The sequence below is a fragment of the Sebastes fasciatus genome, chromosome 12, assembly GCF_043250625.1.
Source record: "Sebastes fasciatus isolate fSebFas1 chromosome 12, fSebFas1.pri, whole genome shotgun sequence".
Lineage (NCBI taxonomy): Eukaryota > Metazoa > Chordata > Actinopteri > Perciformes > Sebastidae > Sebastes > Sebastes fasciatus.
In genome coordinates this window covers 4,441,137-4,464,551 of record NC_133806.1, presented here as the reverse complement: position 1 = coordinate 4,464,551, position 23,415 = coordinate 4,441,137, and the positions used below count along the sequence as shown (strand labels likewise).

The following is a 23,415-nucleotide window of genomic DNA, read 5'->3' as shown; positions in this document are numbered from 1 at the left end:
AAAGCAGCGCCACAGCAGACGAGACCCCATTTTGCTATTGGCGATTTTATAATACAGCCACTGCATGAAAATGCAGCTATTCTGCATAATGTTACCTCCTGACTCTATGTTATTTTTTCATCTCTTTGTGTTCGTTGAACTGATGCTCTAATAAGCCAAATGCTCATTTCTGTTGGAAAAATGTTGCAGGAGAAGGAGGGCTGTGCCAGGGCTGATAAAGGCTTTCTACTAACTTCTAACTTTAAAATGAACTTTCAGGGATATCATCACCTTATAACTTAATATGGTGAAATTGTTAGATATGTGTTTCTTATTTACACATCCAGCAGTTACGGAGCAACGTTATCATTCATTCGGCCACATGAGTAATGTAAAGTCCAATATTGACTCTCTTTTAACTTTGTTTTTTTGACTCTCTACCAACTCCTGAGGGAAATATCTGGCTCTTTAACTGCTAAAAGCTCCACCAGCTAGTCATCGACTGTGCCTGTCTGCTGTCTGGAGCTGAGAAGGAACTGTAAAGTTGTCTTTTATGGGCTTTTCCGCTGAAAACAGCTGCCGGCTGTGGCTAAAAACGGCACTGTGAGAGTTACGAGGGTGAACCGAAACAGAAAGGTTGCAGGTTGGACAGCTAAACAATGAGCTGTAACTATAAAGCTGAGGGGAGCTGCAGATTAAAGTGATAATCATCTGTAGGTTCATCATTACGAGTGACCCCTTTCACACTTTGTCTTTAAATTGTCATTTTGTCATATTGTAAAATGATCAATTATAGCCAGAAAGAAATCATTTTATGTATATTTAAGAGTCATTTTGAGTCATTTTATTCCCATAAAATCCGCAACAAAAAGCTCAAATGAACCAAATATCACGACAGTGCTTCTGTCAAACTAACCATAGTTACCCTACAGATCTCTTAGTCACCTTGCGTCTCTTCTTGTCAGTCTCCTTGTATAGATGAAGGCGTAGGTTGCGGACGGCTGGCAGGTTGTTGAATTCAAAGTGCTCGCCCCAGAAAACGGTGTCGGTGCGGGGCTTGCTGGTGGTGCGTGCGTACAGCATGTCGTCCAGACAAAGTTCGCAGTAGTAGCGTTTCTTGGCTGGAAGCTCGCGGGCCTCGATGATCCAAAGTTTGAGAACATTGTCCACCCTCCGGCTGTTGTCCTGCGTGGAGATGAAGTTGCGTCAAATGAGTTCAAGTGCATCTACTGTCATTAAAAAGCTTTACAAGAGAAGATGATACTATGCGGGGAGGGGGGAAAACATGACAAACAGCAAAGAAAAAAGTTCTGAGATATGGAAACAGAGACAGCATGTGTGAATAAAAGGCGACAGCAGATCAGCCTGCAGGAATAAATGACAGGAAAGAAATAGCTGTTGACATGGCGGTTGAGCTACTGGGGATTGTAGGCTGTTCTTGATAAATTGCTCTCAACTCTGGACTTGAATACAGAGACAGACGACAGCATGACAGAGACGCAGTAAAGAAAGACAACAGGAAGTGTGAAGGAGAAGAGTAGGTGAGTGGTTTCACTGGCTGAAAAAAAGAAATCCACTTAAACATAGAAAGACACAAATGCCACAATGCACATGTGCTGCAAAGACGAGGGACAAACAATGATGGTAATGTTTCTGTAGACAGCTACACTTCCTAATCATCCTAATGATCACAAAGCCCAAGCTATATTTGACATCCCCCATGGGAGGAGAGAGTGCCGTGTTGTTCGTGATGTTTCAGCGAACGGGAGGCTGAGTCATTTGAATTGGGCTCAAATGCCATTGTTGTTAGCCCCCTGTTTGCTTCAGACGATTTAAGTCCTAATTTAGACAACTCAATATGTGAGAATCGGCTAGATCCACAGCGCTTAAGTTCTCCATTTGTATGCTCTTTGATAACCGGCGCCAAACACAAGGCATAATTAATTCCAAACGTCTGAGATTGAATGCGCTGGGCATCTGGTGGCTCAGTTTGCTAGTGCACATACAGTGCAGCAGCACCAGCGTGGGCTCGAGTGCTCCGCCTTGATATCATGTTACATCTTCCCTAGTTTCAGTCAGATCTCGAATTCACCACCAAAAAACTAGTAAAACATGAAAGCGGGGTGAAGTGGCAGCTCTCCTTTTTTATGAGAAAACAAACAACCAAAGCTCAAAGAGGGGAATCAAACGGCTCCAGAAAGTTAAGAAGCATAATGATAATCTTTGTCTCTGCAGTGAGTCTTATCTCTGTCGATGCATCTGGTCTGAGAAGCATGGTGCGTGTTGTTTAGGGGTAGGAGGGGTTTGGAGAGAGCCCCCGTGTGGAGTCCTTGGAGCTCCATGACTCAGCCAGGACCCCCGCGGCCTGAGCATCTGGACGAGGCATTCAGCTCGGGCAATGTTTCATCTCAGTCTGCCTTAATAACTCGTAGTCCCTGGTTGCCATCAAAGCCGCATATCTTGCATGCCTGTTCACTGTTTTTAGTAACAGCGAGGGGAAGATATGGGACAATTTTTACTTTGAAATCTGAGTAAAAATTAAGATATTGTTTTTTGAGCCGATATGAAGGGCTGAGATTTGTCGTTTTTTTTAAGCTGTGAGGATGGACATAAAATCACAGTACCTTAAAGCTGCACTAGGGAAGATTTTTTTAATGTGAAAATACACTATCCCATCTGCTTAAATCATACAGTAGAGCGGCATCCCATCTGCACTAATTAAATGTAATCTGGTGTCAGATATGAACGCACTGATGTTGGGCCGCATGCAAGAACACTTCTGTGTTCTCATCTTAAAACGCTGTTTTTTTCTGAGAGGTTTGTTCATGCGAGTGATCCAAATCAGATTCACCAAAATCTCTTAATGGTGCTCTATACGATATCCAGAGCATTAATATAGCAGCAAACACTATCTGCTATGTAAAGATATAGAGGAGTAATGTCTACCTAAGCAGAGAATGAAGTTGCTCTCCCTCTGTGTGTGTTGTAATCAGAGCTTCTCGGTGCTTTGTTGACACTTTGCCGGCCGTGCGTGCCTTTTAGGTCATGTTGTATGTGAGCGTGCCCCACTGGCAAACTCACAGCCGCCGCTCTACACTGCACTCATACGGCAGTTATAGCTGGTAACGCCGTCCCGACCAATGGTGTCGGCGCGGAAGCGTAGCGCCCACCCTCCGGTTCCCATTCAGGTAAACATTGCTAGCTCTGTCAGCAGTGTTGCTGTTGTTTGCACTGCCAGCACTGTTAGTTGCGAGCCTCTCGTGAACTTCCTTTGTGCCAAAGAGAAAATTGTAAGTACGAGAAAATCAGTGAATGCCATAAATCTCTTAAATGACTCGTACATGGCACATTAGAACAAATCTGTTACCACGAGTGGTTCTTGCATGAGGCCCACAGTATTCAGTCTTTTGCCTCTTGTCCCTTCACTATCCTTTAGTATCACAGACATGCTGGGCTAGTAAACATCAGCCTGCTGCGTGCAATTTGCCGACATCACTTTACCTGATTTGTAGATTTCAAAAGTTGTTTTTTTTTGTTTGTTTTTTTAAACAGAAATGTGGATCCTCCACCCTGCAACATTACCCCGTGCAGCTTTAATATTTGCGTGGCGAAGCGACTAAAATTGTTCAACATAGACACACACAGACACGAGGATGGAGTTCACACAGAGAAATGAAGCGGTGCGCTCTCATTGAAAACAGACAACAACGGGAGACGGGGAGGAGAGAGAGAGACACACAGACAGAGGGATCATCCTTTTTTTTTTTCTTCCTCTACCGCATCCCTTTCTCTCCCCTCACCTTGTTGGGCTTGACAGCTCTCTGCAGGTTCTCGATCCATTTGTCTCTCTCTGCAGCTGAGCGACACGCAAAGCACTTGGTTCCCGATGTCGTAGTCACCTGAGGTTATAGCCAATGGTAAATTCAACAACCACAGCCATTAGTAACTATGGAGACTGCAACTAAGGCGCCAAAATAATGTCTTGTATTCACTCTCAACCTCTGTCATGTTCCACTAATGGAAAGATGATGGAAAAAGCTGACACTCCTGCAGCAAATTATGTAGGGACTAGGGCTCATTTCAGTGTCCTTGTTGCTTTCATTCTTCACATGTAAAAAAATAACACTTTCAATTCACAGTCTCTTTCACGTCACTGTCACTTGTCAGGACTGAACAAAACATTTTGTTGGTGCTATTTACTGCTCTGTACACTGCACTTTGTGTGTGTGAGTGTGCTGCTGTTTGTCCTACACCGTGCAGCTCAATACTCACCTCAAAGCAGTACTCTTGTCCCAGGATGCTCGAGTGGACAGGTTTGATGATGGCGTCCTCGTCCAGAGTGAGGTCCAGCGCTTCGGCAGCGCTGCTGGGAGACAGCAAGGACTCATGGGAGTGGGACTCTTTGAAGCTCTGCATCAAACGGGTCCTGGGAGGAGTGAGAGTTGTGGTTAGATGTGCAGAGGGGAGGCTCTTTTATTGAAGGTTGGGTTACTAAAATTCTGTTCGTCAACGTAGGAAAATTATAATTCTAAACCTCTGCGCCTTTTTTTTTTTTTTTTTACCAAAACTACACTTTATTTTCATATTTATCTTTGTGCACTAACAAACAGACGTATAAGTGCCGTGCAATATGTTATTATTATGTTATATTATTATCTGGTAATAAATAAATCCCCAATATATATTTAGGAATATCTAGTGTCAAGAAAGGCAGGAACACCGCAACCCACATGTTTATGTTTCGTTTTAGACAAATAGAGACAGATATTTTAGATTTGTCCTGCTAAGTGTAAACCTGCACGGCAGCTGGATTCTCACGATGTCACACGATCACGTGAGAATCGCTGTATCAAATGTCACAGGAAAATCCATCTTGTCAGAGCTCAAGTAATGCGTTTGTGTCCGGCTCGCCAGACAACGGACCAATCAGCGACCTGTGAGGAGATACTGCAACTACGGGCGTGGCTTAGGTGTGTGTGAGACGTGAGACCCGGTCATACTTGCTAACCTTGAGACCTAAAAAAATAGGGAGGATTTCTAAACCAAAGCGGGGGGTCTGGGTTTCCTCCCCCAGAAAAATCTGAGTTTCCTGCATTCTGGTGATTTTTAAAGAATGAAAATAACTAAATAATAAGTACACTGCAACAGCATTTTTTGTTAAATAGGCTTAATTTTAAATTTTACTTTTAATTCTCAGGAAAGAAAACTGAATAATTTGTCCCTCTGGCGTGATCTCTGGTATTAATCATCACTTTTTATTCATTTTTTGCTCCTGCTTGAGTATTTCTTTCTTTTGTATTCTCCATTTTTCTCTCCTTCTCTCACTTCACTGAAGGTCCTTTCACTCACATTGCGACAACGGCACCACTGTGCTCTGAAACCCGGTATTTCCAATGGCCTGCGCCACGCGACCACGGCTTTTTGCTGGGATGTGCAGCAAGCGCAACTCAAACTGTGCGTCGGTGTCGCAAGCAGCTCTCCTCCACCGGGAAAAGACATTTGGTTTAGCTCTATTGTCGTCCGGGTGGAAACAGTAGGGCTTATACACGCTGTATATTGCGAGAAACAGGTTGAGATAACGAAAAGGAAAAAAAGAGTGAAAATTTGGAGAAATACGGGAGACTTGTCACACCGGGAGGAAACCAGGAGAGGGCAATGAAAACGTGAGTCTCCTGGGAAAATTGAGAGGGTTGGCAAGTCTGGACCCGGTGAGACCGTATCAAAGAGTTCAGAGGCAAGAGGCATGCTAGTAGCATGACATAAAGAGTTTAGAGGCAAAGAGGTGAACTCAGGTGCTTTTTGACAACAGCTGCTAGATGGTGCTGCGGTCGAAACGCCAATGAGTCTGTAGTCATGGATGTATAAAGAGACGTCTGTTAATCTGAGGAACATTTTTTTTAGGTAAATCAACTTCCCAGTCTGAACACTTAAATAGCCCTCATTTAAATCTTTATGTCCTAGAAGTTGTAAAATGAAATAACAGCTGAATCCAAAGTTATTTTGCTCTGCATAATGAAGGTGCGTCAGACCCACGGGACCGCACCGCGCTGCACGCTCATATGACATATCCGGTTCTGCCAGCTTCCTGCTAGTGTATGCGGCTGTAATAATGGATATATTGGCTGTAAGACATCACTTTTATTATCTTCTAATACACCCATGGGCTGTATGCTGTCAGCCTGTACCGTGGTGGATGTATTCCCAAACAACCGGCTATCGGCCAGTAGCTAGTAGCGCTAGTAGCATGACATAAACAGAGTTTAATGGAGTTGTAGGCTATTTACTAACACGCAGGGTAAAAGCACAGGACACAACCTCTTCTACATCCATGGTCTGTGGTCTGTTGGACATTTTGGAGGTCCTTGACATGAAAAGTTGAAAAGGGATTTTTCTAACTTCCATTCATGTCCATCGCTCACTTTATACTCCTCTGGGAAGCAGCCGGGCAAAAAAGTCCAATAAATGACCAAGTAAGTAAGTAAATATCTATAATATTATTCATATTTGTAATAATTTTATTTTTCAACACAGGCCATTTCAGTAGAGACATTAAAATGGAACAACTGACTTTCACTTCTTAGCAATATACGTTCTTTGACCAAAGAGTGAGGCGACACGGAGAGGCGACTGTTCATTCTAAACAACAACGGTGGCTCCTAAAGAGGTTAGCATGGCTGCTGCAATAGCAAAAGTTATATCAGAACTGGGCAGTATTTGTTCATTGAAAGAAGAGCAAATAACACCACTGAAGGAGTTGTTTTTGGCCTTCAGTGTGTTCCGCTTTCATTACAGTATTAACCTTGTATCGCTAAGAGGCAATGAGAGAAAGATGAAATGAAAGATAATGAACATTTTGAAACTATCCACTGTAAATAACTTAACAGGCAGCTGTAAAGTGGACGGACTGATCAAGCTTCTAACAGCACAAGGTTCAAATCCAGTAGATGGAATCGACAGCAAAGTGACTGAAATGCTCATTATAACCTTGTTTGACATGTAAATAATTGCTCGTATCAGGTCAGCAAATACACAAAATCAAAAGAATACTTTCTTACAGTTTTGTTTATTTTTGTCAGTTCGATAAACCAAAAAATAAAGATGACTGGCGGCAAAATGCAGCAGATATCTTGTTTTTAGTATTTACTTAGCTGTCTTTACAGATGTATCAAGTCTTTTCCCTCCAGGCAAAACATTTTAAACTCTACACACAATATTTCAAGATGATTCTTAATAATATCATTAATCCTGACACACATATAAGTGAACAAGGTTTCCGCTAAAGCCCATCCATCATGCTCACCTACACGCTTACTCCCACACACACACATATGCATGCACAGAGGCATGTACCGTCACAGACCAGCTCAGCAGACAGTCACTAAGACAGATGTATGATGAGTCTAACCAGAGAGCGAGGAGGGACGGTCAGGTGTGACGAAGCCCCTCGGAGAAGAAAAAGGGAGGATGGAAATGAGGAAAAAGGAAAGAAAGAAAAGATGCTGTATGTCCTCCGTGCAGCGTCCAACTCTCAGCTTCTCCCCTGCGCTCGCACTGCTTTGGTCTACGTTCAATCATAACGTTCATCAACAGTGCACTGATTACATGTAGGGGACCGAGGGGGGGGAGAGAGAGAGATAAAAATAGACCCAAAGGAATGAGTCAGATTGAGGGGAATACAGAGGAGAAGAGAGGAAGAGTGGGGGAGGTCATGAGAGGATGTGAGAAAAGGGGTGAGGGGATCGAGAGAGAAGACCTCTCAGAGGAAATCACTTTGATTATGTAAACAGTGGATCCTTTGGAGAGGAAGAAAGTGAGCGCATGGATTAAAGGAAAGAAAGAGAAGAGAAGGGAGATGGAAAGGGGCTGAGAAGAGAGCAAGAGCGCTGGAGGTAAAAGAAGGTCTAAGGTCTCAGCGGGGAGCTAAAGTGCAGGAAGAGTCAAACATGAAAAGACACGCGCACACAACTTGCAAATTCATTCAACACGTCACGACTGATGAACCTCACAGCTGAGAAAACAAGCTAAGCACCAGCGACGATTGATTAGAAACAAGGATTCAATTAGCAGATATACAATACTTCAAATTTAGAGATATTGAGGACATATTTTGTGCATCGTTGCAGGGAACTAAAGCAGAACACGTCCGACAGCCAACAACACACAAACACATTTAACTGAACTACTAAAGTATGGAAGTGGAGCAGAAATGATTAGTCCATTAATCAATTAGTCCATTATCAGAAAATTATTCCACAACAATTTTGAGGCCATTTAATCAAGCAAAAAAAGGTCAAACATTGTTTCTGCTTCCAGCTTATAAAACGAGAGGAGTTTCTGCTGTTTTAAATCATTTTGAATATTTCAGATTTTTTTGGGCATTTCAGAATTATATTTCACAGACTAAACGATTAATCGGAAAAATTATCAGATAATAATTGATAATGAAAAGAAACGTTAGTTGCAGCCCTTATAAGAATTCATCCATCCATCTGCAACCGCTTATCCCGTTAGGGGTCGCGGGGGGGCTGGAGCCGATCCCAGCCGACATTGGGCGAAGGCAGGGTACACCCTGGACAGGTCGCCAGTCCATCGCAGGGCTGACACATAGAGACAGACAACCATTCACGCTCACACTCACACCTACGGGCAATTTAGAGTCCACAATTAACCTAACCTGCATGTCTTTGAACTGTGGGAGGAAACCGGAGTACCCGGAGAAAACCCACACTAACACGGGGAGAACATGCAAACTCCACACAGAAGGGTCCCAAGCCGGATTCGAACCTGCAACCCTCTAGCTGTGAGGCGCAGTGCTAACCACTGCACCACCGTGCAGCCCCTTATAAGAATTAAAGGATTTAATTAAAGAATTTTCGTTTCATCCTTCCCGCTGCTCGGAGACTACTTTGCCGAGAGGAGAGCAGGGCAGCTCCAGAGACGGACCTTCAGCGGCTTTAGCAACTCGAATTCAGTTAGCGCAAACCCCAGCGCCGGGTGTCTGATCCCGGACCGCCTTGACTCTCCCCGGATCAACAAACTTTCTGTTGCTGCCATTACACATTGTTAGACCCAGCACTGCTGCTGTTCACCAGCCTGCTGTGACCCCTGACGCCGGGGTTTGCGCTGGCTGAATTCTAGTCGCTATCTAACCCTAAAGCTGCATTCACAACAGATCAGGCGTTGCGGCGATTCACCACAGGGTTGTGTGGCGGTGTGGGACCTTTAAGGCCCATTAACTGCGTCGATCAACGTCTTTTGTTCCCTCACGGCTGGATTGTGCAGCTCTGGATCGCCGGATACATGATTGGCCACCGCAGCGTGACGTCGGGTTGTGTTTCTCCAAAAGTTGAGTCCGTTTCTACTTTTCCGCCGCAGCCCAAACGCACCTCCCTCACTCTAAATTAATGGGAGGACTTGTGTTTTCGCCGCACCTCTGGATCTGCAGCGGAACCCTAATGCACAGTAATGTCATGCACTGTTTTGGCCAATGGGTAAAATTATCAAAATATTTGCAAAAATGTTGTCAACTGATCAATATTTTAAGCATTTATCAAGCAAAAACTCAAAACATTTGCCAGTTCTAACTTTTTTGCTGCCTTCCTCTGTTTTATATGATTGCAAATTGAATATCTTTAGGTTTTGGACTAAAAAAAGATAGCTGTGGAAAATGATATTGTTCACTATTTCTTCACAAGCAATTCATTTATTAATTAAACAAGTACTCAATAGATTAACTGATAATGAAATTCTAAAGAAGATTATACTTTGCAGGACAGAAAAGGCTCTGATTTGCATTTAGGTCATCACAGGACACTGCAGCTCCGCTGAGAAACAGGCTAAGATATACGGAATATTTATGTATGAGTTATATGACAGGGTGACCTGCAGTACCGTAAGGGAAGGGAACTCTGAGACCCACTCTGAGACAATCAGTTAAAAGTAATTATTGAAAAAAGTATGATCAGAAATACAGTATATTCTTGTTTTAGAGTCTGTTTGGGAGCTCAGAGGCACATTTATGGCCGTATGAATTTCAGTCTGAAAAACAGCATGTGTTCTCAGATAACTCTCTCCGGATAAATAAAGATAAAAAAGAGAATAATAATGATCAAAGCTGCAGATCCCTGACAGAAAACATCCAGAGTAAACAATCCCGACTTCAACCTCGGCTCTTGACTTTTCTGTCCGCGCTGTGTCTCCTCAGACCAGCCGGGGATAACAGACATCCACAACCTTCCCAAATGAATAAATCATGTGGAAACGCACCTTGGCAGACACCTGGCTCAGGAAAGGTTTCAGCGCTCTCCTGAGTGCACCGTTGCCCCGTGTTTAGATGATCAAGATGACCTTGTTCATATTCGAAGTTTGAGTTTGTCTTGGCTGTAGCTGTCCAGTGGGAGTTTATAGATAAACTGAATGGACAAAATTAAAACTGAGACGTATTCGTGGATAACTCATTTGTCGATCGACAGAAAATTAATTGGCAATTATTTTGACAATCTATTACAGTAAGTCATTTTTAAAGCAAAAATTCAAACGCTATCTCGTTCCAGCTCGGAGTGGCTGCTGCTCTTCATCTTATGTGACAGTGAAAATTAATATCTTTGGATTTTGGACTGTTGGTTGGACGAAGAAAGCAATTTTGAAGACGTCATGTTGGGCTTTAGGGAATTCTGACTGTGAAAATTCAGATTTTTCAGAATTCTGTGACATTTTACAGACCAAACGAATAATTGATTAAAGGGTAACTTCAGTATTTTTCAACCTGGTCACCATTTTCCCATATTTGTGTGTCTAAGAGACAGATAGGGATATATTTTTTTCAATTGGTCCAGTATTTAGGGAGGACGCTGTAACCGGCAACTCGTAGGGCAAGTGAGCAGCGTCAACGTTACCTCTAACATTAACTCTACAGAGAAATAAGACCTTTTTCCTTTACCTTTCTTTAGCTTGATCCGGTCTGTTTGTTATTGTGTCCACGTCCAGCTGAAGGAGAAGTCTCGTTGTGAAATCTGAATATCCGTATACTCTGACCACCTAATTCAAAGACCTCATCCACATTGTGGAAATCATCTAAATATTCAGCCATGACATTGAAAATATTCAGCCAACACTAAGCTACGCTTTCTGTACTCCAACACAACAAACTCTGCCCGTTTCCACCATGGATGTATTCCACTATTCCACCGTTGTCTTTCGGCAACACGTCGCCTCGCCAGATTTCAGAACAAGATTAGTCAGTGAGCGAGACTCTTTCCATAATGTCATAATGTTGTTTTAATAACAATCAGAGCTAGGGATGCTAATTTTGAAAAATTGTCTTAACCGATAACCGACCCTCGTTAACCGATTATTAACCGTTAACCGACAAGATTAGTGCGTCTCATGCGGTGGTGCGCCAGCTGCAGTGTATGAGCACAACAGACAATTGAGTCCCCAGTTCACCGTCAGGAGAGCTACTGTAGCAGCCACGATGCTGCATGTAGTGTCGCGGACATGCAGCAACTTTCCCAGTAAAAGTCTCCACCGCACATTTAGTTTAGTTTAGCAGGTTGACAGCTGTGCGTCTGCCTGGCGTAACTTTAGCGATTGCCCGACAAACAGTGTGTGTATTTGTGCTACGTTAGCAGCTCTAGCATTGCCGGTGGCTTTGTGCTCGCCGCCGCCGCACACACAGTCTGTCAACGAGGCAAAACTTTAACGAGTGTCCGACAGACCATGTGTGTGGCGGCGGTGAGTGTGGGGTTGTTTGTGGCGTTATAGCTGTGAACGTAGCAGTGTGTGTACAGTTTATTTATCGGTGAATAAATGCTACAACTGCTCCGCTTCGCAACGCTCGAGAGACGGGAGCCAACTTCCTGTTTCTGCAACTCCGGCTCCGCCCCTTAAGGTGGGCTGTTAAGGTGGACCAGCTTTTTCTCCTTAAAGTGACGAGACGCTCCTCTGAGCCGCTCAGCTTTTTAATTTATTAATAATATTTCCGTTTAACCGATAGCGTTAATCAGTTAAAATGCTTAATGACGGTTAACGGTTAATTATTAATATCCCTAATCGACCTGTCACGGCAAAAACAAGCACTTTTAGCGGACGTTAATGACGGTGCCAGCTTGCCCCAATAGCACCATATTGCAGCCTGTGAGCAGCTGCCTGTTACAGCCATCTCCCTCAATACTGGACCAATTTCAGAAAATGTTGTCCCTATTAGTCAGTTAGACTGAAAAACATTGGAAAATAGGGTTTAAGGTTGAAAAATATCAAAGCTACCCTTTAAGTGAGAAAATGATCATTAGTTGCAGCCACAATACTGTGGACACGATTCATCAAGGTGGAGCTGTAGATAAAGAGTAGATGAGGAGGAGGTTCTTTTGTTTTTGTGCAATAGAGGCTAAAGCTCACTGGAAAAAATTAACACACAAGGCTGATGTCACACTTACTATTTAGTTAATTGTTAAACACTTAGACAACATTACTTGAAAACTGGAAATTTTAAATTTCATATAGTGTATTCTGTCATCATCTTTTTCTCCTTCAAAATAAGAACTTTGCAGAACAAACTTCCGTCAAACCAAAATTCGTCACTCTGAGGACGATTTCCCGGAAAAGATTACCAGTGTAACTCGTGTGCTGCTGTGCTCTGACGAAGGCCAGAGCTGCTACAACTATGTACATGATACAGAGGAGGTATAATTAAGCAAATCTCCCACTGACTCATTATGGTCTGTACAGCCGCCATATGGCTGTCTGCTGGTTGCCATGGTGAGAGGGGGATGTTTTTTCATCGCCCGGCAGCGATGGTGCTGAGTGCTTTAATCGTATGTGACACTGAGAGTGTAAAATAAACAACAATTCATAGCAATGATGGATGGAGATACAGAGAGATAGATAAAAGAGGTAGAGAGAGAGAGATAGAAGGAGGTAGAGAGAGAGAGATAGAAAGAGGTAGAGAGAGAGAGATAGAAGTCAAGAGAAAGAGATAGAAAGAGGTCAAAAGAGAAAAAGATAGAAAAACGTCAAGAGATAGAGATAGAAAATAGGTCGAGAGAAAGAGATAGAAAAGAAGTCGAGAGAAAGAGATAGAGGTCAAGAGGGAAAGAGATTGAAAGAGGTCAAGAGAAAGGTAGAAAGAGGTTGAGAGAGAAAGAGATAGAAAGAGATAGAAAGAGGTCGAGAGAGTCAGATGAGGTCTAGATGGATAGATAGTTCTGCTTAAATTGGACCCTATCCCAGCATGCATTGGACATTCAACCTGGACAGGTTGCTAGGCTACCACAGAGCTCCCTGATGTCTTATCTATGGTCCTAATAATCGATTACAATATTTAATCATGATTAATCGCACGATTATCCTTAGTTAATTGTTCAAAATGTACATTAAAGGGAGATTTGTCAAGTATTTAATACTCTTGTCAACATGGGAGAGGACAAATATGCTGCTTTATGCAAATGTATGTATATATTTATTATTGGAAATCAATCAACAACACAAAACAATGACAAATATTGTCCAGAAACCCTCACAGGTACTGCATTTAGCATGAAGATATGCTCAAATCATAACATGGCAAACTGCAGCCCAACAGGCAACAACAGCTGTCAGTGTGTCAGTGTGCGGACTTGACTATGACTTGCCCTAAACTGCATGTGATTATCATAAAGTGGGCATGTCTGTAAAGGGGAGACTCGTGGGTACCCATAGAACCCATTTACATTCACTGATCTGGAGGTCAGAGGTCAAGGGACCCCTTTGAAAATGGCCATGCCAGGTTTTAGCGTAAGTTTGGAGCGTTATTTCACCTCCTGCACAAGGAGTTGGTACCAATAGATTCCTTAGGTTTTCTAGTTTCATATGATGCCACTATCTTCACTCTAGCTTTAAGAAGTTTAAGAAGTCTTTAAGTTAAAGAAATTAGTAGCCTCCCCTTCTACATCATTTGTCTAATAAAACTCACATTTAGTAATTAGTTTACATTACTGAATGACCAATAACTGTGTTATGCCTCATCCCAACTTCCTGTTTCAATCAAAGAAAACCTTATTTCGTTGAAGTAGATGGAAAAGTAAATAGTTTGTGATGCCATAACATTTACACAAACAGGCTGGGAGGAAAAAAGACAAAACTTTGATTTCATACATAAATGCAACTGCACAGTGTTTGCATACTAACACAGCCAACCGCAGCCTGACACAGCAGATTAACCCACACATGAACGCTTGAAATCACTCTCTCTCACTGACCTGTCTTGGTCGGCACTGCGGAAGCGGGGGAGGATCATGTGGCGGAAACTGCTGGTTCGGTCCAGTTTGGGCTGACTCTTAGCCCTCTTGATGGAGCCCTTCAACCTTCTACTGAGGAAACTCTGGGGCGGGTGGAGGAGGAGAACAACAACAAGGGGCAAACAGATGGAGGAGGAAAAGGGGAGGATGTGCATGACGCGAAGTTACAGAGAAGTGAGTGAGTTGGAGAAGATGGGTTGTGCGGTGAAGAGAGATCCAGGTATGGTTTAAGGAGGAAGATTGGCAAAATAAAGAAGAGATGATTCCCATGGAGTCAGTTTGGTTTGTGTCAGATGTGTTTCAGTTAACACCAAAATAAAATGGAGACATACACATGAAACACGTGATGCGTGACAGGGGGAGAGCACAAGGTTAACATATTATCAACAAGAAATCATACACCCACACATGGCCACTTGTCACAGGGAACTGTAGTGTCGTAAAAGATCCTGCGGTGGGCAGTGGTGAGCCACACAGTCCAACAACAAGCTCACACACAGGGGTGCAGTTTGTGAGCTTCCTTACATGATCAAATAACACAATCTGGACATTGAAACAGGAGATTATTCATTGATAAGGGAGAACATGACTTGGGGTTCGTCCCAGTATCCACACTTTTAGTAAAGGGCCTACTTGTGTGACATATGTGTGTTTTTTCTTCATTTTCTTTTGAAGTAAAATGAGCTTATATTCAATGCAACAACAAAAAGGTTGCAGCATTAAATGGGACATGTGAGCCTGCTGTTAATGACGGTTTCTTGTGTCGTTTTCACGTCTACCAGGGATGAGACAGGCAGATCGCACGTACTGTATATGATGTTGGGAACGCGTGATACCGCAGTGGACACGCTTCAGGACAATGCTGGATATCCGTCTTACAAAAGCAGCCAGAACCTGACCGTTAGGCGAGCAGTGTTCAGTCTGGTTTTAGTTTCGTTGGTCGGCTCAGACTTTGTTGTCTCAGACTGTTTCAGGGCTGAGATGAATCAGCATTTCTTTGAGCTCTGTTTACTGTGTCAAAACTTTACATCTCTCGCTCGGATGAAACCTGCAGCCGGAAAGTGTTTTGTGTTGCGATGACAACCGGCAACAGTGAGCTGTCATGTAACAGCTGTGGTATAACTGCATAATAAACAACTCTCAATACAATGATTTTAATATTCATAGCGGTTTCCCTTCTCTTTTGATATATTTGAACAGAAAACTTAGCTTAAATATCAATGTATTTGTTTAAAAATGTGGTGAAACAGCACTCACTTTGGGACCCACTGAAGACGGCTGTTACAAAAGAGACTTAACATGATGATATTATGAAGGTTTCTGTATGTTAAAAGTTTTAAGGACGCAACATATTTGTCAAAATCTTTGATACATTAAAGCATGTAAACATGTTCTAGTAAAAACCCCAAATTCAAGTATGAACCTGACAGTGAGCACGATATGTCCCCTTTAAATTCTTTGGAAGCAAGTGAGAAAATTGCAAAAATGTAGGATAATTTCACTTGTTTACTTGTTCCACTTGTTCCTAGAAATACATTTTACTAGGAGTAATTAACATTTCAATATAATATGTCACTTATTACATTAAAAATATGTGACATTTCCCACCCAGATGACAGATTTCAGCCCACTTATAGCATTTTAAAACCTAAACATGACATTGTTACATTTGTAGACCATAAATGTAAAGTTTCAAAGCTGTTTTCATGCTCTAAACCTCGAACTGATAGCTGTGAAGGTAACTTTGGAGCTCAAAGCATGCATGAAATATCACTTTGTGGTTATTCTTTCTCATGTGCCTTACAGAAGCTTCATCTCTGCAGCTTTCAGGAGCATCCTGAAGACTCACGGCAATATCATTTATATACCTATAGCATAACAGCGTTATTGAGTGGGAGAATGACTGGAGGGAAATGACACCTCGTCATCTGGCATGAGTCAAATGGCTTTGAAGCCTGTCTTGAGGATATGACTAAAGACTTGGCTCCATCTGCTGGTTCCAAGCTAATAGCCTGCATGACTAAATCTGATTTGATTAGCCGCTCCGTCTGACACTTTAAGTCTCAAAAAGTAAAAGCATTCAATACAGAGATAGAGAGAGAGAAAAGCCTGAATCACAATAAACCACAATAAGGGAGGTAATAGTGAGAAGTGGGGAGCTTCATCTTCAGCGGCTACGTTTGCGTGCACAAAGTCCCTCTGGTTCATTTCAGGTTAAAGGAGAATATTGGTGTCATTTAGTGTTTCAGCCTATTTGCTATTGTCCACATTTAACAGCTGTGGTGTAAAAGAAATGCATGTACTAAGGTACTTCAATTGAGTATTTATACTTCTACCCAGCTACAATTCAGAGGGACATAAGATATAATGATCTGCAGATTAATTGATAGTGAAAATAATAGTTAGTTGCAGCCCTATAATACAGTGTTCAATAGTGCAACACTCACAAAGGCAATTTTCCTGCATTGAGTAATGCAACTTTTGATAATGCAAGTACAATTTGCCAATAATATGCTTCAAGTATACTTTTACTTAAAGGGTGACTTTGGTATTTTTCAACCTGGACCATATTTTCTCATGTTTGTGCGTCTATGTGACTAACGGGGACAACATTTTTTTAAATTGGTCCAGTATTGAAGGAGAACGCTGCAGCCGCCAGCCACTAGACGGGCTGTAATGTAATCATATGGGGCAACCTGGCACCATCATTTTACGTCGACTAAACGTGTTTGTTAAGGAAAAGACTCTACATAGAAATAAAATGTTTTTCTTTACCTTCCGCTTTCCGTTTGTTACTGCGTCGTGTGACTTGTTGTCGGAAGAGACAACGGTGGAAACGTGAGTGAGAGTTGGAGAGAGGAGTGCCACGGGACACCGGTGTTGTCAGAGTTTGTTGTGATGGAGTACAGAAAGCGTAGCTTAGTGTTATCTGAACAATTTTCAATGTCATGGCTGAATATTTAGATGACTTCCACAATGTGGAGGCGACGTGAGGTTTCAGAACGAGACTTCTCCGAGCGAGACACACGGACAGAAACTTTTATTTCTCTGTAGGGTCCTTTCCATAATGTTTTCAGACTCTTATAATACAATCTGAGCCTGTCAGTGGCAAAAACAAGACCTTTAAGTGGACGTAAAATGACGGTGCCCGGTTGCCCCATATGATTACATTACAGCCCAGATTGTTATTATAAGTGTCTGAAAACATTATGGAAAGGACTTTACAGAGAAATAAAAGTTTATGTCTCTGTGTCTCGCTCGGAGATGTCACGTTCTGAAACCTTGCGTCGCCTCCACAATGTGAAAGTCATCTAAATATGTAGCTATGACATTGAAAATCTTTTAGATAACACTAAGCTACGCTTTCCGACTCCAACACAGCAAACTCTGACAACACCTGTGTCCTGTGGCACTCCTCTCTTCAACTCTCACTCATGTTTCCACCATTGTCTTTTGGAAACAAGTCACATGACACAGTAAGAAACGGAAATCGAAAGGTAAGAAAAATGATTTATTTCTCCTCCTTAACAAGCAGGTTTAGTCGACGTAAAATGACGGTGCCCGGTTGCCCCATATGATTACATTACAGCCCGTTCAGCAGCTGGCGGCTGCAGCGTTTTCCCTCAAAACTGGACCAATTTTAAAAAGCGTTGTCCCCGTTGGTCACTTAGACACAAAAATATGGTAAAATAGAGAAAATTAGGATCAAATGAGTTTCTCGCAGGCAGTTAAGACAACAGCTTACATGAAAGGCTGTAACATGATTGGCTGCAAAATGTGCACTTTTGTGGCTATTTTTAGGAAGGCATATGGTAAATCCAGCTGCCCAGATGTGTTTATATACGCAGGTACCAGGCAATGTGCTGTTTAGGGATTATTTCTGAGCCAAGATTTCTATTTCTGCCTGTTAGTGTCAGGTGATTTACAGTACGCAAAATTTAGGATGATCACTGAGGCTGAAAACTTTTTCCTGCATCTTAAGTTTACACCGTGACGCTCCTCCAGCCTATCAGGCCTGCTCATCCAATCAGAGAGCCTGAAATATTGATATGAAAACACTCATCTCGGCCCACTATGAAATAATGATGAAACACCAGATCTTTGACCGTGCCATAACGGGGCTTCACATTTACTCTCAAGGATTATCTGGCTCCTGAACCTTTCAAGTCTGTGGAAGCAGTTTTTCATACTGCAACAGTGAATGGGCAACAAATATTTTCCTGTGAAGGGAGAAAAACAAGTCCTGCCATTTCCAGTTACAGTGACAGTGTGCAAACACCAGCAGAAATAATGTAAAGGAGATGGGCAACACAGAGCACTGGCACAAACTTAATAAGACACCAATCTATCCTTTAAGCCCTTTTATGTGCACGTTTGATACCTTGTGATTGAGTTTCTGTTGCCATGAATAAAACAATAAACAGATTATTTCTGTCCACAGACAGAATGTGTTTCGCTGCCAGCTCCTCTCTCCCTCTTTGACTCAAGTTGTCTCTCGTATGAAAAAGAGACATCGTGATCCCAGGAGTAACGGTGACAGAACATTTTATTTTTTTAACTTTACTTCTCTTTTGTTAACACTAAAGAATCATACCAGGTGTTTTAACCCATTTACTACAAGCCCCATTTATTTCAAATCACAGTTAACCATTTGTATTCTTTCCTGCCGTTCCAGGTACCCATTGGTTTTCATTCATTTCTAATAAGGTTAAACTCTAATAGCAGACTTGATTAAGTTGTGTATGTCATCAAAGTGAACATCAATTCTACCTTTCCTTTCGTTCTTTCTTAGATAATGATAATAATAATCAGAATATTAATGATATTACTTTGGGCTGTCAATTGATTACAATAGTTAATCACGATTAATCGCAAATTAATCGCACATTTTGTATCTGTGAAATGTATCTTAAAGGGAGATTTATCAAGTATTTAATACTCTTATCAACACGGGAGTTGACAAATATGCTGCTTTATGCAAATATATGTATATATTTATTATTGGAGATCAATTAACAACACAAAACAATGACAGATATTGTCCAGAAACCCTCACAGGTACTGCATTTAGCATAAAACAATATGCTCAAATCATAACATGGCAAACTGCAGCCCAACAGGCAACAACAGCTGTCAGTGTGTCAGTGTGCTGACTTGACTATGACTTGCCCCCAAACTGCATGTGATTATCATAAAGTGGGCATATCTGTAAAGGGGAGACTCGTGGGTACCCATAGAACCCATTTACATTCACATATCTGGAGGTCAGAGGTCAAGGGACCCCTTTGAAAATGGCCATGACAGTTTTTCCTCGCCAAAATGTAGTGCGTTTGGAGTGTTATTTAGCCTCCTTTGCTACAAGCTAGTATGACATGGTTGGTGCCAGGGTTAGGATTCCCAATGGATGGATTCTTTAGGTTTTCTAGTTTCATATGATACCAGTATCTTCACTCTAGCTTCAAAACTGCGCCCGCTACAACCTAAAAATCGCAAGTTGCGTTAATGCGTTAAAGAAATTAGTGGCGTTAAAATTAATTTGCATTAATGCGTTATTATCATGTTAACTTTGAAAGACCTAATATATATATATACATATATATAAAACACAATTAAAAAGTGCTTCTTTTGATATAAAAACAGAGCACAATATAAAAACACACAAAGATTCAAACGAAACAAAACACCATAAAATAATAAATAATTCACTGAAAAGCATTTTTTAAAAGCAGGTTTTTTAGCATAATAATAACATTATTCATTTTGGCCTTGTATTGGAAATTTCTCTGTATTACCTTTTCATCTCTTTTTTCCACTCTTTGTTTGTTTCTGCCTGCACTTAATCAAAACTAAGAGGTTCTAGTGTTGGGGACGCTCCTCCCCTGTGCATATTCATGAAGTTCTATTACTTTATGTCCGTAATGGTGATGGTGATGTTTTAATTCTGAATTGCAAACAAACAAATTAACAAAATGCAGTGCAGAGCTTTTTAATCCATCTGCACTTAAACTGCATTTCCACACAATGATGAAGTGACTTTGACAAACATTAATGCAAATTACACAACTCAAATATGTTTCAAGAGTCTGCTAATTGATTTTTGTACCATTAGAAAATGAATGGAGACCAATGGCTGCCTGGAACAGTAGAAATAATAATTTACAGTATGCATTTGAAGATAGTTCGTTCTGTATTTAAGGAGCTAAGACTTGCAAACACACAGGTATGGCCCTTTGAGTTGTACTGCTCCAAATACTCTGTGAATATCAGTTAACACAGACTACAGAGATCACAAGTGAAAGCAGTGAGGTGTTTCCATATTTCCTAAATGCTGTGTCTCTGCTTCCACCATGTTTGTGTCACATACCTCAACAGGGGGCAGTGGTGCAATAAACGTTCCTCCTGCCAGCGGACTCGAACCGGCAGCCCTCCAGTCTCCGCCCCAGTACGAGAAGGGGGAGGAGGAGGAGGAGAAGGCGGCAGGCGAGTGGGGCAGGGTGAAGGATAGGGAGGGGGAGAGGGGCAGCGAGCGGGGCATGGGGGGCGTGCCGGGCCCTTTCCTGGAGCCCTTTCGCTTGTGCTGTTTCTGCTGCTGGCACAAGGTGAGGGAGGGGGAGACAGCCAGGGAGAGGGGGAAAGGGTGAGGCGGGGTGCCGCTGGCCCGACGGCCACAGGTGTGTGGCGGGCCCAGGGCGGGATGAGGGAGGAGGGAGAGCGAGAGGGACGGAGGCAGCGAGCGGGGCCGGGGACAGGGGGGGTTACTCACGGATTGTCGGAAGGGTTGAATTGGGGCAGTGGGAGGGACCTCCATGCTGGGCTGCTTCCCAGTGGCTATACTCTTCCGTCGGGCGCGATGATCTAACAGGCAGAGGAAGAAAAAAGGTGGACAGGTAAGACTCTAATACATATCAGGGGAAGGGAAACATTCAAAGGTAAAATGAGGACAGAACAAAAAAAAAACTGTGGCGCGGAGACACAGGTAGAGCGAGAGGATGTGGGGAGAGAAAGACGAGGCCATTGTGGAAATAAAACAGCTACGGGAGAGCTGCTATTGACAGTCTGCCTGAAGGAATGAAAGAGGGCAGGAGAGAATATATGAGAGCTAGATAGAGGTCAAAGGTGAGCGAGGCAGAAATAAAACCATGCTGGGTCACACCCGTCCACCAGCGCTGCTGCTGCTTCTACTGCTACACACATATAAGTCAAATACACCTTCATCCGTGGAGGGGAGGAGGTTGATGAAGTGGGCGAGAGACTATTGGAGGGATGGATTTTCTGTCTGGACGTCAGATGAGGCAAATGTTAACAGTCTGCATGTCGAAGGGAGGGGGAGAGGGGAGGAACCGGGAGATGCACGGATAGAGAGGAGCGAGCATTAAACAAACAAAGCACTTATTGACTTCCGTCAGCGAGTCGGTGCCTAATGCACTGAATTGGTCAGTAAGGGAATAAACTCCTGTCCTACGCTTGATGGATGACAGAGAGAGTGTAAATGTACAGTTCGAGAACACAGGAGGCCTGGTTGACCTGGCTGGCCTGTTTGACCGCTGCAGCACCAACACGTTAAACCAGAGGGAATGTTGAATGCATACATATACTGCACTAACGCCTGTTTTTGTCCATGTCTTCAGCTTCCCCGTCCCTGTTGTCCTTCGACCAAATGTTGCAAAACTCAATAAAATGTCAGAGCTGTAGGTCTGTTTCTGCATCACTGTCCTCAGGGGAAATTCATGTACATGCAGTGTATGATGAATGTGACTTATGAGACAGCCAGTAGAAGAAAAAAACAAAAGACCACAAATGGCCCTCATGTTTCACTGAATAGATTTACAAATCTCACTGCGTGTCTATAAATCAATAACTGGTTTGGCCAGAAAATACATCTCTAACTTGCTTGTAAAATATGAAATTGAGCCACACTTGTGAGGCAAATCAGCAGAGGATTTAAGGCTGTGGCTTGACTGACCTTTAAAGGCAGACTTTAAACTCAAATAAAAAAAGCTTTCTAGCATTGTTTTGTTTTCTTTGTCATTTGTCTTCAATTTGTTTTGGGGTCTTTTAATAATAATTTCTTGTAAATGGAGTACTTTGAAACTGCTTCACTGTCGTAGCAGTTGTGCTATATAAATACATTTACAATAAAAATATAAAATATAATTGGTCACACGCACATTGGTTCTATTTTGACTTCTTTAACCTAAAAACATTCCGCCCCCTTGTTTTTAGAGGGGTAGCGGTGGAGGACAGAGGATGTTCACGGAGAGATAGCAGGACAACAGTAGATGTCACATAGAAGTGGTGTACATCATCTGGAAGCTGGGAACCTGAAGATTAATTTGAGATGCTGCTCAGCACTGTGTGTCAAGTTGTTCTAGTCATAAATCAGAAAAAAAAATTATCAATTAATTAAAATAAATTGTGAAAATGTATAAGGGATTAGAACATTTAGGGTTGATACCATCTCTGCGATATTTGCATTTTTCTGTGATTGGATAGCGAGCACTTCTGTTGTGTAACAGAAACCCCCTTATTGTCAATCTACCTAGAAAAGCCATCCATTCTCTGAATGCTCTAGGTCTCTAGTTTGTGGCTGTAAGGTTTCATGAGGCTGTGATTATCCTAGAGGTCACCACAGGTCATTTTATACAGTGAGGTCAAATTTCAAAAAATGGTCTCACTCTATGAAATGGCTCCTATGGGGACTAACATCATCACACATGAATACAGTTGGACTCATTGGATCCACAAGAGTCTCAGCTTCACAGTGATACACAATTTATGCAATTCAAAATTGGGGACCCCAGTATGCAGAAATATTTAAATACACTATTTTAGTAGAGGTCAAAATAACACAATTATCACACAACATTTAGACATGTTAACATGACATGTTTGGAACCAATGGATAGGTAGTTAGGTCAGGTTTCCTAGTTTCATGTGATACCATTGTAGAACCCACTACAGCCCTCTGAAAGACAGAATAGTGGCTGGCATCAGCAGATTTTAAGAGTTTATCCCCGTGTGATCCCCGCTAACACGGGGATAACATGCAAACTCCCCACAGAACACATTCTGTGTAAACTCTTCTGAAATACCTTATTCATATTGAGGGTTTTGTTTGAGGATTTTTGGGTGATGATGTCAGAAAATATGGGGGGGCAAATTT

The 23,415-nt window shown here is 42.3% G+C and overlaps 1 protein-coding gene across 9 annotated transcripts in view; it reads right to left on the bottom strand.

The window, feature by feature from the left end:
- The window catches only part of syngap1b (synaptic Ras GTPase activating protein 1b), a 175,629-nt gene that overhangs the window by 35,093 nt on the left and 117,121 nt on the right, over window positions 1–23,415 (bottom strand). For all 9 annotated transcript variants that reach the window (XM_074652670.1, XM_074652667.1, XM_074652668.1 and 6 more), the window contains 5 exons: window positions 21,016–21,107; window positions 14,214–14,335; window positions 4,252–4,405; window positions 3,780–3,878; window positions 925–1,164 (listed from right to left, as the gene is read on the bottom strand). In XM_074652670.1, the coding sequence (XP_074508771.1) occupies window positions 925–1,164; window positions 3,780–3,878; window positions 4,252–4,405; window positions 14,214–14,335; window positions 21,016–21,107 (707 nt within the window). The remainder of the gene's footprint in view (window positions 1–924; window positions 1,165–3,779; window positions 3,879–4,251; window positions 4,406–14,213; window positions 14,336–21,015; window positions 21,108–23,415) is intronic.